A 20,139-nucleotide genomic window follows, 5' to 3' on the forward strand; every position below is an offset into this window, starting at 1 on the left:
CAAGAGTCATGAAACCACACAAGAATTAAATTCAGAATGCGAAGTTGTGCACCAGTGCTTTTATTTGAGGTTTCACTCAATAATAACAGATTTATGTCCCTTGACGTGGTCAAATATATACGTAAATGGGATGTGAAAGCTTGTGTAGCAGTATCTCAAAAAGTATATGATCTAGAGGCTTGCAACCTTAAAGGAGCATTATTCCGCATGTGAATAAGAATATTGGTTAAGGAACTGATAACAACATTGTGCAATTTGTTTTGTAAGAAAAAAAAATGTTCATAATTTTTAGGTGGGTGGGGTAATGAAAAAATACTTTTGTGGGTGGAGTGAATATTTTTTAATTTTTCTTGAAAACAAGCACGGGTTGATATTATTTTTTTTTTGGTTTAGATTTTTTTGTCTTAGTTCTAGCTTACATAATATAAAATTTGGAAAAAATCTGTGCGCTAGATTTTTCATATCATTAAGAAATACTTCGTGTTTTTCTCAGTTTCAGATACTTTCGACATCTGTCAAGGGTAATTTTTCTGAGTTAATTAATCTATATGTTGACATTTTATGCATAGTTATAGTGGTGTTATTAATTCGGATGCATAAAAAGTAACATCAGAGTGAAATTTCGAATAAATAATTGTTTGCAGTAGTTTTATTATAACATGTATGTACTGTTTCTTCAGACAAAAATACCGATTTGGTGTTCTTAATAAACTTTGAATATTGATAAAAGAAGCACGGGTACCTATTAGTTTTATTTTTTATTTCAACTTGTCATACATCAATCTATAAATATGCAAAGTTACAAAAAATTCTGTCCGCTAGAAATAATTGTGAAAAACATCTTTAAATCGTATATTATCATTGACATTTGTTATCAGGCAATTTACAAATTGGGGTAATATTTTACGAAAATATGATGAAGTGTGTATGAGAAAAAAAAATATAGACAGGAAAAAAAGAGCACATATTTAACAGAAATATGCGCAAGTTGTTTAAGGGGAAAAAAAAGAAAAGAGGAAGAAAAAAGTGAAAAATGGGGAAAACTGATTTAATAAAATGAAAAATCCCTTAATAACTCTTAGTAGACAGTTATGGTTAGCTCTATTAATAAAAGATCGGAATTAACAAGTTTTTATTTTTCAATATTTTGGTATAATTATTAAAGATGATCTTTTGGCAGGTTAGGAAATATTTTACTTCGCTTTATTTCTTAAATTCTGTTGTTAATTTTTGCTTAGTTATCTATCGTTTCGATAACTTGAGACCAATTCTTTTCGAATTCAGATATTTTATTATTTATGGCTGAAATGTATTTCAAACTTATAAGTTTATCTTTGAACATTGGTATAGAAAGGTACCTACAACAGTTTTCTTTAAACTTTGTTTTATAAACATAATACTTTAGAAGTAAAGCAAGATAATTTCCAGCTCGATTGGTACAGGTATCATACGAAAAAATGATTTTTTTTTCTGTAAATTAATGTCAATATTAAATCTTTCTTTTGCCCAATTACTTAAGTCAAATAAAAACTTATTAACATGTGCACATTCAAATGTTAAATGTTCTATTGTCTCTTGTTGTTGACGACAATATGAACATAAATTGCTGTCGACTTTATTTATTTTATACAAAATGATTTAGTTACTAGAATGTTTTGATTTATCTTAAATTGAAATTTTTTTAGTTTGATTTTCTTGATTGTTTCTATATTTTTGCAAAATAATTTAAATTCTAATTCTGAGATATGTCCTAATGTTTGGTTCCATTTATTTGGTATGTATATTTCCTTAATTCTTGTAATGGTATTATAAAAAGAGCTACTGCCCTTTTTATCTTTAACAAGTAATCTTAAGTATGGGTTAATATCTACGTTGTATTTGTGGACAGCTGTTTTATTATTCCTTATCTTTTCTTTCCACTCGTTTGGTATATTATTCATAATTCTATGTAGGTCTAAAATGTACCATTTACTGAATATATACGTTTTAACTCATCTATCGTATAAAAATTTCCATTTTCATTTAGAAGATCTATAACATTGATAATCTTATTCTTGTACCAATTGTTATTCATATATGTTTTGAATCTGAAGTTGTGATTATTCCAAAGAGGAGAATATAAAATTTGTTGCAGGTCTGTAATATCAATAGATTCACAAAGACAGTACCAACTTTCAAGAACGTCTTTCCAAAATGGATTTTGTATTCTCCCAGCCATTAACTTGGCATAACTTACACCTAAAGTGAAAATGTTCTTGAAAGGAAAATTTATTAAATCTTTCCAAGTATCACAATTATTCAATGAAAGTCTTCTTTACCAGCTCAACTTCAAACTATGTATAAATGTGTTAATATTTATCATCTTTAAACCACCGGAATCGACATCATTTGTTATAATTGATCTCTTTACTCTATCCGGTCCATTATTCCATAAAAATTTAAATGCTATATTATTTAATTGATTAATTAAGATTGACGGGGGATTTGGTAATGCTATAAACAAATGCACAAATTTCGAAATTACAAGCGATTTGATAACTGTTACTTTGCCAAATAATGTTAAGTTTCTCTTTGACCACGAGCGTATCAAATCTTTGCATTTTTCTAAAACAAGTGGACCATTTAAATCCCAAATATCTTTGACATGTGAAGAAAAAGTTACACCTAATATTTTTAGAGGTGTTTGCGACCAGTCTAAATGTAAATCTGGACATAATTTTATCAATGACTGACTCAATGATCCTATCCAAAGTGCTCTTGTCTTTTCAATGTTTATTTTCAATCCCGAAATTTTATAAAACTTGTCTAGTGTACTCACACAGTGACGTAAAGATTGTTCAGTTCCATCTAGAAACAACTGCGTATCGTCTGCGTATTGACTCATTTTATATTCTTTGTTACTAATAGTTACACCTGAAATATTATTGTTCATTCTTATCATTAATCCAAGTATTTCTGCACACAAAATAAAAAGATAAGGAGTTATTGGATCTCCTTGTCTGCAACCTCTTTCTAAACGAAAAAAATCTGACAAATGCCCATTTTGTAAAATACAAGTCTCACTTCCTTGCTGAAATAATTTTATCCATTTTCTAAAGGAAGGTCCAAAATTGAAATATTCTAATGTTTTATGAATAAAATCCCATGAAATAGAATCAAAAGCTTGTTGAAAATCTATTGATAACAATAGTCCTGGAATATTTTGTTTTTCAGTTTCAAACAAAATGTCATAAATCAATCTTATATTTTCTCCAATGAATCTGCCTGCAATGAATCCCTTCTGATCGGTGTGAACTATTTTGTCTAAAAACATTTTAAGGCGGTTCGAAATGACTGTCGAAACTAGTTTATAAATGACATTTAAAAGGGATATTGGTCTCCAATTTTTAAGGTATTGTCTATTTTTATTCGGTTTTGGTAAACAAGTAATAACACCCTGTTTTTGTGTCACTGACAATCTATCATTATTATACCCAAAATTAATTGACCGCAAGATAAAATGTGCAATGTCTTTCCAAAAAAAGCTAAAAAAAACTCTACAGTTTATCCATCTAGACCGGGGCTTTTATTTTTTTTCATACCATTTATTGCAGCAGTGAGTTCGTCAAGTGTAATTTCTCCTTCTAGCTTCTGTGATTCCATATCAGAAAGTTTAAATATGTTTTCGCCAAAACTTTCAGTCAACGATACATCTGATGGTATAAAATTGTTTTTATATAATTTGCCATAGTACTCTTTCTGGTAAGATAAAATATCTTTAGTGTTAAAAAGTTCTTTTCCATTCTCATCTATGAGTTTGTTAATTGTTTTATTTATAAAGTTTCTACTTTCTAGACCTAAAAAATGGCTAGTTGGTTTTTCACCAAGATCTTCATATCTACATTTTGATCTTAACATAACACCTTCTAACTTATGTTTCCGTAAGTTTTCGAGATCTGTCTTCTTTTCTTGAAGTTGGACTAATATCATGTTATCTATAGTGTTATAATTGTTTTGTATATCATTTTCTATTGAAACAATTTCTTTTTCTAAATCAATTTCCCTTTTCATACTTTCTTTCTTCTTATATGATGAGTATTTGATAGTTTCACCACGGACAATGACTAAAAATGTTTCCAAAAATAAATGATCGTCTATATCTAAATTAATATGCTGATGATTAAAGTTGTCATCTTCTACTGGTATATTTTCATTCTGGTTGACTACCGTATGTAACTCAATTAAATTTTTTAAGGTATTTTTAACTAAACTTATATAGTCTTCATCTTTCAGTAATGAGTTATTAAATTTCCAGTAGCCTTTTCCTTTTTCATTATTACTCAATTTTGATTTGAGTGTTATAGCTGAATGATCGGTTCTGTAACCAGGGATGAAAAAAATCAAGTCTAGATTGCATACGGGTTGGGTTTTTTCTCCGCCATGTGAATTTTTTCTTATTATCATGTAAAATACGCCATATGTCAATAAAATGTTCATTATAAATGAAGTTCGTTACAATTTTTCTTGCTTTTGGGTTATTGATAGATCCATAGTTTTCATAGTCTAAACTGGGATCAATGACTAAATTCCAGTCACCACAAAAAATAACATTATCATTTCCAATGTTATAAACTTTCTGGTAAATATTTTGATAAAATGATGGATTATCTTCATTCGGGCCATATAGGTTAACAAATGTAAATCTTATTTGAAATATATATAAATCTAGAATAAGAAAGTTTCCGTTTTCATCTTTTATAACATTTTCAACTTTTTGTTCAAAATTATTTGGTAGAAGGGTCATAACTCCTCGACTATTGCTTGCAAATGGGCAAATATATTTCGTTTCCCCATTCAGACTTTACAAACGCACAAAGTTGTTTTGTTATGTGAATTTCTTGCAAACATATTATATTATATTTTTTACTTCTAACATAATGAAATAAGTCTCTTCTCTTTTGACAATTTCCTAAACCCTGACAGTTTTGTGAAAAGATTACTACATTATCACCTATCTGGATATTTCAAGACACGTAACATAAAGCTACCATAATGTAAGTAATATAAAAAATAACAGTAAGAAAAAAATAGGGACTTTCGTGAAAGTTATATGAAAATAAACAAAGAAGAACGTATAATGAGAACAGTTTGTTTTGACAGTGCATTATATAGCACATCGTATAGTTACAAAACTAAAAGTCGGGACACAGGTTTTTTTTATATACTTTGTCTCCCTTGAACAAATGTTAAAGATATAGTTTAATAGTTTAAGTAATACTGTGAACTTCTATACCATTACTATACATTGTCAGTAAAGTGCGAATAAAGACATAAATATTAATAATATATACAAACAAATAAATTGAGTAACTGTAACAAAAGAAAATATACACGTACACCCGCATAGGTGGACAGAGGCATAACATGTCACGCCTATCTATTATTATCCATTACAATTGAAACGGAAAGATGCATAGCGGATTAGCTAGGTAAAGCATTCATAAACAAATTAGATAATAGTATCAAGGTTTTCATTGGTCAGTTGTTATTTCATTAGGTCAATTGTTGTTACAATAATATTTGTGAATGACAGAATTACTGGGTAATTGAATCTAAACTAAAAGTAGGAAAGTGTGTCAGTGTTACAGTATATACTGACTGAATACATTCTTGAAAAGGGTAAACTTACTTATGCAATATAATTTATAAAACTGGATTTACTTAAACGACTGGAACAATGAAATGTGAGTTATTTTTCTTATTAAAATTTGAGTAAATCTACGGGGGAACAAACTAACAAAATTTCCGATTTTGCATATGTCAGAAATGAATGTCGAAATATGGTGAATCCACTTTTCTGATGGAATATTTAAAAAACCGAAATTAAAGCAACAAGTCAGATCATTATTTCGTCTAAGAATTCCGCCAAAAATGTCTGACAAATTTGGTGTATCATTATAATTAGTATATCGAATGTTGAATCTGATACATGAAAGATATTGTTTGTATTTCAGAAAAAAAAAATTGTATTTGAGCAGTATGATTTTGATAAAATAGTTTCTACAAATATGTCTTGAAAGTACAAGACAAATAATTTAGCAAATAACATGTACACTGAATTTTGCACTTATAAACGTTTTACAAACAAAAATCTGTCATTTCAGAAAGTACAATGTACTCTACTATTTATACTATCGTATGATTTTAAAAACAAGTATGTTTAAATACAGAATTAGCATTCTCTTGAATAAGATACACATATAAATATAATGTGGCATATAACCTCCTGTCTTGATTAATGATTTTCTTGTAAGTAAGTAACGTAAGAAAATTGAAATGCGGCATATAAGTATGTAGGGTACATTCTACATTTGTTTTACTTGTACATGTTTTACATGTATATAGGTAAAGCGTTCTCTACAAATTTTATTGATAAATGTTTTACAAACAAACATGTATGGGAAAAGTAATACACAAGTAAGCAGGGTGCATTCTTCTTGTTCTACTTATAAATGTTTAACATATGTGTAAATGAAATATCCTCGACAGATTGTACTAATAAATGTTATACAAGCAAACATGTTGTAATGCAAATTAAGTATCGAAAACGTATTACACAAGTAAGCAGATACCTTCTATAAGTTCTACTTATAGATTTTAGGACAATTGACCATTAAACATTTAAACCTGTATGTATATGTTAAAGTATTGAAATCTGTCAGATAACGAAAACCTAATTTTAACGCAAGTAGATTTCAACTCTTAGTTATAGTGTACTGCCCGTTAATGAGTCGACGGCCCATTCAACTATGACTTTATTGCTTTTAATACCTTGATCAGAAGGCACAGATCAATATTATTTGAGATAAAGCTTTATGAATTCAATGCAAAGTACAGACACATTATTCCTATCTTATTTTTCGATTCATTTCCTAGTCTCATCATCTTCTGTTATTGCTTTTCAACTAAAATCACTGTTAAAGCTACTCGCCCACAGTTTGGGTGAAATGTTTCAAATATTTATTTTTCACCAAGTTTGGCATAGAATGAAAAATGACCATGTCGGTAAAAAAGTAAGATGATGGTAAAAATGCAAGAAGAATGTAACTTTATGCATTGTTTCGAAAACACTGAAACGGTTTGTTACCTCCTTCATATTATGTTAATCAGTTTTTACCACTTGTCACTTTCAGAATGCTCATTTTTATGGATATTTGAGAAAAAGTATTGGTCTCCTAAAATATGTGGTTAGTCTCTTTATAGCAAATTCCGTCTGCAACTGCAGCCATTGCTTCTTCGATAAGGTATGACTTTAAATGTCATGCTTCCACTGCTACTGATGTCACTGCTAATTATCTATACTGCAACCAAAAATGTCGTGTTCCAACTATTACCGTTATCATTGCTAAAATTTTATATATCGAATACAAATGTTATGTTCGAATACCAATGTTATGTTTCAACTTCTTCAGATGCCATTGCTAACTCGCTGAACTGCGACTGCAAATTTCTATGTCTTTTCTTACTCTCTATACTGCGAATACAATGCTTTGTTTCTACTGCTACTAATTAGGGATGGCAACGAATAGCAATTTTGGTATTCGAATATTCGGTCAGCCTTCCGAACGAATATTCGAATATTCGGTCATCAAATGATCAACAAATCAACTCAAAATCTTATGAAATTATCGTACCCTTAGCAGCGATCTGTATTAATTCTACTTTCGTTTACACCGGAAGTAATTTAGACATTGACGAATTAAGTCTGACTTATCGTTCTCATCGCTTGTTCATCTTTTTGAATAAAAAAATATTTGTTATCTGCCTCCATTTACATATAATCTATATAGGTTTTACTTATTTTTACATGTTTTTGCAGGGATGTAACCCTCCCGTAAGTAAGGTTCTCACCACACATATTACACGTAGCCGACTTAACTTATCGGATGATCGCGTGAAATACTTTAAAAAGACAGGCGGCATTGCTTGCATTTTGACAGTAGATTCACGTAATAGCATGAACAATATTTTCGATTAAACGGGGTGTAAAATTAAGACTGTCTTATAAAAGGTATATTTTGCTTAACTGTACCCTCTGTCTGAATATTGAGTAGACTCTACTATTTTTTCCATAAGAAATGCATTTATTATCAAGAGGAATCCGTTTTACATAAAAATAATATTTATCACATTTGACTTGTTTACACCACTTTTCGGCATTTTTCTTTACTGAAATACATCTTGATTCGACTTTGATTGAAATCCGAGTCATTAGTTCAAGTGCTTTCTGATGATTTTTAATTATATGCGGTTCGCAACTACCGAAAACAATTTGTATGCGATTTGTAACGGATTTACATCAACTGGGGACTAATAAAATTTCTAAAGGTAAGCAATTAATAGTATTAACTACAGGGTACGATGTCATCACCATAGCGATGTACAATATCGGCACGCTAATATACAAAGTGACACCTCTGACAGCGACGGAAGCCATTTTCGCGCGTATTTACAATGAAAACGAATGTTGGTAAATTAGATAAACGAACATACTGGTTCTTGCATTTGGTTTTTATTTATTTCTTATGATATTATATTTTTTTCCGAATATTCGAATAGTGGAACAGTATACGAATATTCGTGTCATGAACGAATATTCGAATATTCGCTGCCATCCCTACTACTTATACATTGCTAACTCCCTGTATTGCAAATACAGATGTCACGTTACTACTACTACCGATGTCATTGCTAACTCTTTATACTGCAACTAAAATGCCAGGTTTCTATTGCTACTAATGTCATTGCTAACTGTTTATACCGCTACTACAAATGTCTGTTGCTACTGATTACATTGCTAACTGTCTTCAATGTGACTACAACTGTCACGTTCTTACTGCTACTGATGTCAGTGCTAACTAACTATATTACGAATATAAATGGTATGTTTCAACTGCTACCTCTGCTATTCCCAATTCTCTAAACTGTGACTTTACTTGCCTGTGTCTTTTCTAACTCTCTACACTGTAACTACAAATGCAAGTTCCTGCTGCTACTGATGCCATCACTAATACTCTAAACTGCGACTACAAATCCCATATTTCTATTGCTATGGACGTCATGGCTCTTCATACTGCGACTACAAAAGCAATGTTTCTGCCGTAATAGATGTCATTGTTTATTTTATAATGCAACTACAAATGCCATCTTCCTACTGTCACTGCTGTCATTGCTAACTCTCTATAATGGCCGCTATGACCTTGTTATTTGAAAAATTCTTTTGTTGGTGATCTATTGATGATCTAAGACTGTTCCAAGATCCCTCAAAAGAATGTTTCAAGATCCAAGGTAAATATAACGGCACTTTAAGGAATGAATAGATTTACTGAATTACGTTCCAACATACCAGGTATAGTATACCTGCTTCTGATGCCATTGCTAATACTCTATACTGCGACCACAAATGTCATGTTTCTACTGCTACTGATGTCATTGCTAACTCTCCATACCCCGACTACAAATGCCATGTTTTTACTGCTACTGTTGTCAATGATCACTTTCTACACTGCTACTATAAATGCAATGTTTCTGATACAGGTGCAAGTGCTAACTCTCTATACTTCCGCTACAAATGCCATATTCCTACTGCACTGCTATCATTGCTTATGTCAGCATTGACTAGCTCCTTTTGAGCACTATAGTAAAAAATATTAATATAAAGGGGTCATTTGAAATTCTACTTTAAAAGGGACAAATTGTGAATAACTTAAGCAAAATAAGCATCCGGTCTTAAATAAATTGTTGTGACTTTAAAGGGATTAACCTTGACATGTTTACATGTTTACACGCTAGACTTTGTGACCATAATTACCTTTGATGCACACGTGACCTTATCTTAATATAGCTTATGAAAATCATTGTAAAAATAGAGTTCAGCATGCGCATTTTGGACTAGTTTACTTATCACTGGATTTCCCTGCAATTTAATTAGAAATGATATAAATATTTTTTTTTTAATTATTATTTATTTGTTCCTTACTTACTAATATTGTTGGTTTTATTATAAAATGCATTTATTCATTATCGTCACGGATAAATCAATATGAGTATTAATTTAATATATATAATGTATAGTTTTATTTGATTTCCCTGTAATATCTTGTTTTCATTTTCATGTTATCTCCCCGTCAAGGGCTGAGCACCTAACGCGATCACGACCTAGAAGGGTATACTAGTCAGTTTTGGGAGATATTTTCTATCAACAGAACATTCTAAAAATAACTTTAGATGTCATCTCAAATCAAATATTTAATGTCATCTTAAAAGACTCAAAATAGCCGCCGCTCTTATATTCAGTTCATTTTTATATGTAAATGAGTTACTATTTATAAAATCTAATATGGCCGCCACGCATCACGTTATGGATGAGAGATGGCTGTCACGCATGCTCAGTCTTGGGGCCAAACCGATGCCTATACTACTGTTATGAAAACTGTTGTTTTTAAGCTTTGTATATTTTTAACGACGTTCTTTAAAAAAACTCCTATAAATAGAGGAATTAAATATGTCTTACTTTTGTCGAAAATATTTGCAAATATTTAAAATGCGGGTAAGCTGGAATATTTTTATATAAATGTTATCAATTTGAGAATAATTGGTCTTTCTGCATTCGCGCAAGACTCATAAAACATATCTGTACTCTTCGTAGGATAACTCTAAACTTTTACATATTGTGTAAGAAAGACTTGCTTTGTTTAAAACCTGTTTAGTATGGACTCTAGGTAAATATTTAATGCAGATCGAGTTCAAAATAAAGTGTGCATGTTTTCCTAGCTGTTTCCTTGTTTAAAGTTTGGTGCACAGTAAATTATAATGATATTGATTTGATGGGAGTGTCTGATTACTTATTTATGAATTGATATGCATTAATAAATTTTCCTACACTTTCATTGTCAAGTTCATTTGAGCAGTAAATGAACAATTATTGATTCGCATATGTTACAATTTTCACATGTATGATGTTGATTCAATTGCACTGTCAGTAGTAGAAAGAAAATTCTAAAGGGTCTTGTTCATTTGTCGAAGTCCATCCGGATAATGCACTAGACTGTGAACAATGATGTCACTATGCTGCAGGCATTTTCAGTCGCTTAGCACGATTGTGCAGTTTTTGTAATAAATAATTCCCCTCTGAATACTGAGATGTTTTGACAGAAGTAACGTGAATGTAGCTATTTCCTGGCCTTTTAATCCTTTTTAATATAGTTGTCATTATACACCTCTACCCTCTTACACTTTAATTTTATTGTAGTTTAAGCATTTTTAAGATGATTCTTTATAACTTTACCAATACAGCAAAATGACATATATATTAATTGTCTACGAAATACTAGAGTCATTGTCTTAATGAAGTATATGACTTAAGCTACTTATACAGAAAAAAATTAAAAGAGCTGCCTGTTGAAAAAAAAAACAATGCGATAAGAAATGACAGTGTAGTTTTTGTACATTTAACTTGGAGCTATGGGTTTGGGTCTTATCTCATTATACGGAACAATAACATGCCTTTAAGTGTGACCTTGACATTAGAGCTAGGGGTCTGAATGACACATACATTGTGTAATCTCATTATGGGGAACATATATGTCAGGTAATGTCAAAGTCACTCAATGAATGGCAGAGTTATGAACTGGACAAAAACAGACCCTGTTAACCTTTGGCTTCTAAATGTGACCTTGACCATGGAGCTAGGGGTCTAGGTCTTAAACATTACACATTGTCTCATTATGGTAAACATTTATGCCAAGTTATTTCTAATTCCCTTCATAGATGGCAGAGTTATGGACCGGACTCGAGACAGACACTGGTAACCTTTGACCTCTAAGTGTGACCTAGACCTTGGACCTAGGGGTCTTGGTCTTGCGCGGACACGTTGTCTCATTCTGGTAACCATTTAAGTCAAGTATTACTAGAATTCCTTTACGGAAGACAGAGTAACAGCCCGGACAAGAACTTACATGGCCGCACGGACGCACACACACATGCGCGCGCTCTCGGATGGACAGTGTTAATTGGTATCGGATGAAATAAATGTCTTGTTTATTGTGTACATGAAATAGTTTACATATAAGGTGACCCACTTGCTTACTTTAAACATCTTTAGAAGTTTTGATCACTTTAAATAATTGTGAAATGATTCATTTTCTCTTAAGACTAGCTTAAGTTACTTAGGCACGCTCTGCAACAGGAGGAAATGATCTGAAATCTCTTACCACTAAAGCAACTGCAGTTGCAAAAAGGAACATATGAAAGCTCGTCAGTTAAGTGGACTTTGTTGAAAGCAAACACTTAAGTTGGTTATTTTATGTTACATATTGCATTTACGCAATTTGGGAAGAAACCATAGGGAAACAAAGCAAATTATTAAGTAAATGAAATTCTTTCATCTTTAGTATAATGTCTACAGCCTTTGTGCACATTAATTATGTAAAGTAAATTTACCTCCTGCTAATTCAGACAAGGCAGCTTTTGGGCTTTCTATAACGTCATGTGCAACCCCTTTTCCTGCAACTTCTATTTCAGACAAGGTAGCTTTTGTGCTTTCTTTAAAGTCCAGGGCAGCCCCTTCCTTTGCTTCTTCTAAATTGGACAAGACACCTTCTGTGCTTTCTTTAATGTCCTGTACAGCCCCTTTCTTTGCTTTTTCTAAATTTGACAAGACACCTTTTGTGCTTTCTATAATGTGTTGTGCAGCCCGCTTCTTTGCTTCTTCTAATTTGGACAAGGCATCATTTGTGCTTTGTTTAATGTCCTGTTCAGCTCCTTTCTTTGCTTCTTCTAATTCGGATAAGGCACCTTTTTTACTTTCTTTAACATCCTTTGCAGACCTTTCCTTTGCTTCTTCTAATTCAGACAAGGCAGTTTTTGTGTTTTCCTTAAAGTCCTGTTCAGCTCCCCTCTTTGCTTCTTCTATATCAGACAAGGCGTTCTGTTTCTCCTCAATAACGTTGAGTTTTACTCTAGCTTTAGTCTGTTCTATATCAGACAAAGCAATGTCAACATCATATTTGATGGTAGATATAGCAGTTGCAGTTTTGTTGTCAATATCGCGCAGTCCTTCTGCTGTCCTTTCCTCTAGTTCAGACAATGCCTCTTTCCGACGTTGGACAAGTCTTGTTTCATCTTCCTGACTTATATTAATTTGTTGGTTTTTCAACTGTAATAATTAAAATATAGGCACAGTTGTTACTAGTTTTTATGCTAGACCAACCGACAAAGTGCTTGAAAATGTCTAAATGTTCATATCGAAAAATGGTCTCAGTAAGTGTTTTTCGAATTATCGTCTGATGTTTGTTTTCATTCATATAATAAATATGGTGCATAAAAATGAAAATTATAACAACCCTCGAATGTGGGACGTGATTAGATCGGATAAGATGAACCCGATGTATTTCAAAAAATGTGCCCTACATGGCATATGGCCAATTATATGTTTTCCTGCAAAAGACTTATTTCGATATGCTCTTATGTACTTTGATGGCTTTAACTATGGCGCATCGCAAATTTAACAGTCACATTTAAACATGTGTATTACTTCTAACATTATTGAATGTACAGTAAGTGGTACATAAATCATACATTTTTAGACACTGATCTCAACATATTTGTGAAGCAAATGCCTCGCTAACTCCCTTGTATTGTGTCACAAAGCCTTTAAAATACTATAAACTCCAATTCCCCTTCGTCAAATTGATACCAAATACATGTATACACGGTGGGCAAAACATTTAAATATGGGTCTGATACGGTTCAGGAGGCCACCGAATCATGGCGCCCTTATAACGTTTGAAACTGTCATCAAGGAAGTTGTTGACATGTAGTGTGTACGTTCGGGGTTAGTGTGATTTCTAACGCACTAGGGTCCAACCGCCAAACAATTTTTGTAAATGTATTCAAAATAGGACAAAAAACTGCGATGAAACGTGAATTCATTTTTTCCTGCGATCTCGAAAAGTAAACGTCTAAACCTGGGCAACGAAAACTCGCCGTTGACCAAGTATTACCCAAACAACATTGTGTGAAACAAGTGATGTATGTGGCATTTTCAGCAGACAAGGACCAGTTCTTCAAATAGCTATAACCATTGGAATATCTATAAATGGAAGGTTTGCAGGAATCACGTACTTCATACATGATTAAAATGCTATGCTAAGCGCAGTCTGCTTTGAGATATTTTAAAAACAATTTTCTGTTGCAACGACCTTTCTGCAAGTAAATTGATTGTTCGAAGGGTTACCCAATATACACCATATTCACCATACCTGGCGCTATGTGACTATTTTCCTTTTCGAAGGCTAAAGTTACATTTATCTGGTAGAAGTTTTGGCTTATAGCAAGCGTTTGGACCTGTTGTGTACTACTGTATGTTGGTCATGCCTACAGCTGACTATGAAAATGCATTTAGGCAAAACTCGGAAAAACAACTGAAACTTTGTACAAAAACAAATAGGAATACTTCGAAGGTATGAAATGAAACAAGTGATAACTTTATGAACATTACTTATTTTTGGGATCAGAAACATTTCATATGAGATGTCCCTTGTATATCTCAAAATTGATTTAAGACACCTAAGTAATACCTGTAATAGTTTATCAACAGCTTGTTTCGATCCATTGCAGTTGAGAAGACATTTTGCATCTTGAAGAACTGTTATGAATGTATCTATATAATATCCTAAAGTCGGTTCATCAAGTTCGAGTTTCGGACTATGCAGAATTGCATTACGGATGTCTCTTGCCTGGAAAAGCATAGACATAAAATCGATACATTTAGATAAAATGCAAACAGAAACACGATACGTTTAAACAAAGGATGGCAGGAATTCATTTTTTTTTCAATATAGTGCAGATTCAATCTGACAGATTTGACCTTGGACTTCAATTTGTGACCTTGACCTTTGATCTACAGAGGTGTTTCAATAACTCTTCTCATCATCTCACCGCCATGTACCTATCAACTACGTTAAATTCGATACCTTTAATGGTTATAAAATTATGCTCCGGACACGAACAGACTCATGCGCCACCTCATATTACATCCCGTTTTTCTTAAACATTCGTATAATAAACAAAGTTATGGTAGAAACTCTATATACCAAAATAAAATGCAGACAGAAACTCTACTTAATGATAAACAAAGTGATGGCAAAAACTAATATTTTTAAATAAACTGCAGAGAGAAAATCGGTATGCTTGATAATAAACAAGGTAATGGTAGAACATTAATATGTTTAGATAAATTGCAGATAGAAAATCGGAAAGCTTAAATAAACACGCATTGTTTAAAATAAGTAAATATAGAAACTCGATATGCTTAAACAAATTGATGACAGAAACTTGCTAGTGCGTAGAGAAACTCTTTATGCTTAAAAAGTGATGGCATAAACTCGATATGTTTAAAAATAGTACATACAGAAACTCGGTATGATTAAAATGTGATGGCAGAACCTCGATATGTTCAAATAAAGTGCATACAGAAACTCGGTATGCTTAAAAAGTGGTGGCTGAAACTCGATAAGTTTAGATAAAGTGCATACAGAAACTCTTTATGCTTAAAAAGTGGTGGCAGAAACTCGATATGTTTAAATAAAGTGCATACAGAAACTCGGTATGCTTAAAAAGTGTCGCAGAAACTCGTAATGTTTAAATGAAGTGCAGACAGAAACTCCGTATGCTTTTCATATACATATTATACCAGATTTATATTTTTGTGTATATATATTGTTCCGCCGGCACTCCTGCCTAGGACCGGGAACAGTTGTTGAGTTGGGTTCGGACAAAGAGTGATGACATTGTACCTATATCTCTAGCAAAGAGGCAAAATCAGTGTTCAGTCACACATCTTTTATTCAGATATAAAGTTCCAGCAGTTCCAGTATAAAATATTCAGTAGTTTACAAGGTATTCATAAATTCCACATCTCCAGAAGTTACTGTTCTATGACTCTTATACAGTATGCTTATGTCAGGATAAATTAATATTTGTGGAGCCGATTTTTATGCATTTAACATAGGGGTTACTGTCTTCAGGGTGGAGGAAAGATTGACAAATGAGAAGCCGAAAAACGGGCCTTTTATAGTTTTAGCACAGCTCCGCATACGACAACGGTACGTGACGTACGTGGAGATAGCTACTATCCAATCGAAAACGACGTTACATAAAACGTACGGTGACACCGGAGCAACCGGAAGTAAACAAATGTCGCGGAGCGAAAGACCGATATAAGCGAAGTATTTCTCGCATATCTTTCTAAATAACAGTATTCCAAGCAAATCACCGATATAAATTGATCAAGAACAGGTAGGGCTATCGATTAATACCGTGTTTTAGGTCTGACATAAAATACGTGCGTCGAAATCGTTAATGTAACTTCTGGTTCTATGCGATCAAAAATATACATGTACAAGTCTAATGTTACTAATCGTGTTTAGATCAGTTGGACGGCCTAACATTATACAAACAGATGTTGACAGAAACTCAATGTACTTTATTAGTAGACAGAGACTCGATATGCTTGAACAAAGTGATACCAGAATCTCGTTATGTATAAATAAAATATAGACAGAAACTCGGTATACTTAGACAAAGAAATGGCATAATTTCGATATGTTTAAATAAAGAACAGATAGTTCTGTGATTATTGCGTGTGTGTTAATGGCAGCAATTTAATATGTTTTAATTAAGCGCAGACAGAAACTCGATACGCCTAAGCAAAGTGATGGCAGAAACTCTATATGCTTGCAAAAGTGCAACAGAATCTCGAAATGCCGAAACAAAGTGCATTTAAATATGGGTATACAGGGATAAGTCTTTGAAACATGCTACCATATCATGACCGACGACGCGTTGATTACAATTTTTCAAACTCGGAAAAAAATCGATACGTAGTTCAGATATTTGGACCATTTCAAACCCGAAATGTGCACAATTATTGCAGTGAATGCAAATTTAAGTTAATAGAAAATTATAGATGACCTATTAAGAACATTGACGAGGTTTAAATATCAAACTTACCCTGTTAAAAGGACATGTTATTTTTGAGGACATGTCATTGCACGCCAGCCAATTGTTCTGTATCGTTAGGTTATTGATAAGAATGCTTAGGAGTCCGGGAGCATCGGTTGTGCTAGCTGATATACCAGGGCCTGTTGTTGTTTGAAAACATTTTCCGAAGCTCCATCCGAGCGGATCTGAACACCAAGTACTTGGATCTGTATTCTTCCACAGCGGATCCCTCGAGGAATGGTCAAGTACAATTTCATCATATAATTTACTGCATATTCCATTTGGGCATTTTCTACGACCGTTTGGTTTACTACCAAAGCAATTCTTTGGGATCTTTTCTGTGCATGTGTTTCTATTACAGGCGTTCTTTTTTGCATGTTTAGGCAAAAGGTTTTGAGACGTACACTGATTGCATTGATGCGTTGATCCTGTCGGCAAGACATGTGTTACTTTTTGTAAGAATTGGTCACGACAATGCTGCACTTTGTCTTCAACAAAGGCTTGAAGTCCTTCCTTTAAGTATTCTAAACCCTTTGCACCGCGGACCCAATTTTTATACAGATCCTTTTGTAAGTCTTCATCGGCCATTTCATGTTTGGAAATCTATAAAATGTACAACATTGTTTCGTTAAGGTTGCGCAATAAACACAGATAAATGCAAGTTTGTATATTTAGTCATGGTCCGAGGGAATATAATTCCGCAATGCTTAGGCTGGCCCTAGAACATGCATACGTGTCATCATATGTTAGAAATTGCATTTGTATGACCTTTAGAAAACTATGGACGACAGTTGATCCGTTTCAATATACCAGGTGTACGCATGCTATTCTTTTAACATTGTTGCCATAATTTTTTTTTCAGGGCCAGACGTACTTGCTTAAGCAGGATTCTATTATAGAAATAAACAGACTTCATAATCACAAAAAGACAAGAGGGACATTTTGGTCCTCGGTCGCTCACATAACCTTGAATAATCATGTAACATACTAAATTATAAACTATAATACTGTGGTTAGAATACAAAACATAAACAGGTAAACAAATCCGGATGAGGACTTTAAAATCATTCTACATACCAAAAGCGGTTCATAAAAGTAATCTTGTTAAAGTGATTCTATTTTCAGTTTTTATAAACTCTTAAAGGTATCAAGCACCCGCTTTAGAAAATGAAATTGGGAGAATGCATCACAGTGATGCTACATACCAAGCCTGGTGAAGATCTAACAGTTCATGAGAAGAAGTATCTTAAAGGTTTCTTCTTATTGTAGCTCTAACAGGACCTTTAAAGAGACCATATGCCCCTGTTTGAAAAAAAGTGAGAAAGGACAATGATGCAACATACCAATTCTATGAGCCTCCATTAATATGTTCATCAAACGAAGTTGTTTAAAGCAATTTTATGTAAACATCCAGCAGCCCGTGAAACAAAATTGAGAGAGGACCATTCCATAATGCAACAGACCAATTCTGAAGAAGATCCAGTATGTGATGCATGAGAAGAAATCGTTAAAATGTTTTCTTTTTTAAGCTCTAGCGGCCTCTAAAAGGGACAAAGTCCCACCCTCCTCTAACTTAACTCCAAAAAGGAACTTACAATAATTCCACAGACCAAGTTTGAAGTAGATACATCAAGCGGATCATGAGGAGAAATAAGTTAGAAGGAATATATATTTTAGGCATAGGGGCCCCTAAAACGGCCTAAGTGTCCCAATCTGAACAAATCTAATAGATGACTCTTCGCTGATGATGCAAAGCAAGTCTGATGAAGTTCCAGCCAATAGTTCATGAGAATTTTAAAGGTATTTCTATATTTAGCTCAAGGGCCCCATCAAGGGGCTTAGTGTCCGCATTTGAATAGACTTGAGATATGACCTTAAAAAATGGTGCTATATTAATGTTTGATCAAAATCCATCAAGCAGCTCTTTAGGAGAAGTTAAAGGTATTTTCATTTCAGCTATTAACAGTCCCTGAAAAAGTCCAAGCGTCCCCATCTGAACAAAAGTGTAAGATGACTGTGCATTGATGCTAAAATCCAAGTTTGATGAAGATCTATCCAATAGTTCATGAAAAGTATAAAGGTAAAGGCTAAGTGTCCCTTAAGTAAAAGTATTTCTATTTTCGCTATATCAGTCCCTAAGAATGGCCAAGTGCACTATTCTAATAAATTTGAGAGAGTACCATACAGTTATGCTACAGACCAAGTTTGATGAAGATCCATCAAATGATTAATGAAAAGAAGTTCGTAAATGGTATTTCTATTTTAAGCTCAAACAGTCCCTTAAAGGGGCCAAGTGCCCTATTTGAATAAATTTGTGAGAAGACCTGATAGTTATGCTACAGATCATGTTTGTTGAAGGTCCACGAAGCTGTTCATGAGAAGATGTTCTATAAAGATAATTCTATTTTTAGCTATGACGGCCGCTAAACGTGCCCACACTGAACATATCATATAGGGGACTTTACGCTGATACTACAGACCGAGTTTGATAAAGGTCCATCAACTAGTTCACAAAGAGAGGTGATTTATTATTTCTACTTTTTGCTCTAGCGACTCAAATGTGTCCCATTATCGTCAAACTTTGTCTGTAGTATCAGTGAAAGGTTTTCTCTTAATTATTAATTTACCCCTATTTGAACAAATATGACAGAAGTTCTTACAACAATTCTATTGGCTAAGTTTGCTGAAGATCGGTCAATCCGTTCATGAGAAGAAGTGGATTAAAGGCTTTTCTATTTCTCGCTCTTACGGCTACTTAGTTCTCCCATTTGCACAAACTCGAGAGGGGACCTTCACGGTGCCAAGATGCTAGAGAACAAGGTCGATCTAATTCTGACCAGTAGTGTCAGAGGAGATGATACGTAAGACAAAATTGTTGACGCCGGACGCCGGATGGACGGACACCGGACGATGGATCATCCACCACTGCTAAAAGCTCACTCTGAACTCTTTTATGCAGCTGAGCAAAAATTGTAACAACAGTAAAAAACCAAGTAAGGGGAGACTTTTTACAGCTGTTATACTGCAATTAATACTTTGGAAACATAGCATGTGACTAAATTAGATAATAGCAAACTCGGTTTGATTGTTAATTGT

The 20,139-nt window shown here is 33.2% G+C and overlaps 1 protein-coding gene across 1 annotated transcript in view; it reads right to left on the reverse strand.

Moving 5' to 3' along the window:
* The window catches only part of LOC123563855 (uncharacterized), a 30,603-nt gene that overhangs the window by 4,786 nt on the left and 5,678 nt on the right, over nt 1-20,139 (reverse strand). Inside the window, exons 2-4 of the mRNA XM_053523913.1 lie at nt 17,053-17,646; nt 14,619-14,777; nt 12,481-13,195 (exon numbers count right to left, since the gene is read on the reverse strand). Of these exons, the coding sequence (XP_053379888.1) occupies nt 12,481-13,195; nt 14,619-14,777; nt 17,053-17,631 (1,453 nt within the window). The 5' untranslated portion in view covers nt 17,632-17,646. The remainder of the gene's footprint in view (nt 1-12,480; nt 13,196-14,618; nt 14,778-17,052; nt 17,647-20,139) is intronic.

The sequence above is a fragment of the Mercenaria mercenaria genome, chromosome 14 (assembly GCF_021730395.1).
Source record: "Mercenaria mercenaria strain notata chromosome 14, MADL_Memer_1, whole genome shotgun sequence".
Classification (NCBI taxonomy): Eukaryota; Metazoa; Mollusca; class Bivalvia; order Venerida; family Veneridae; genus Mercenaria; species Mercenaria mercenaria.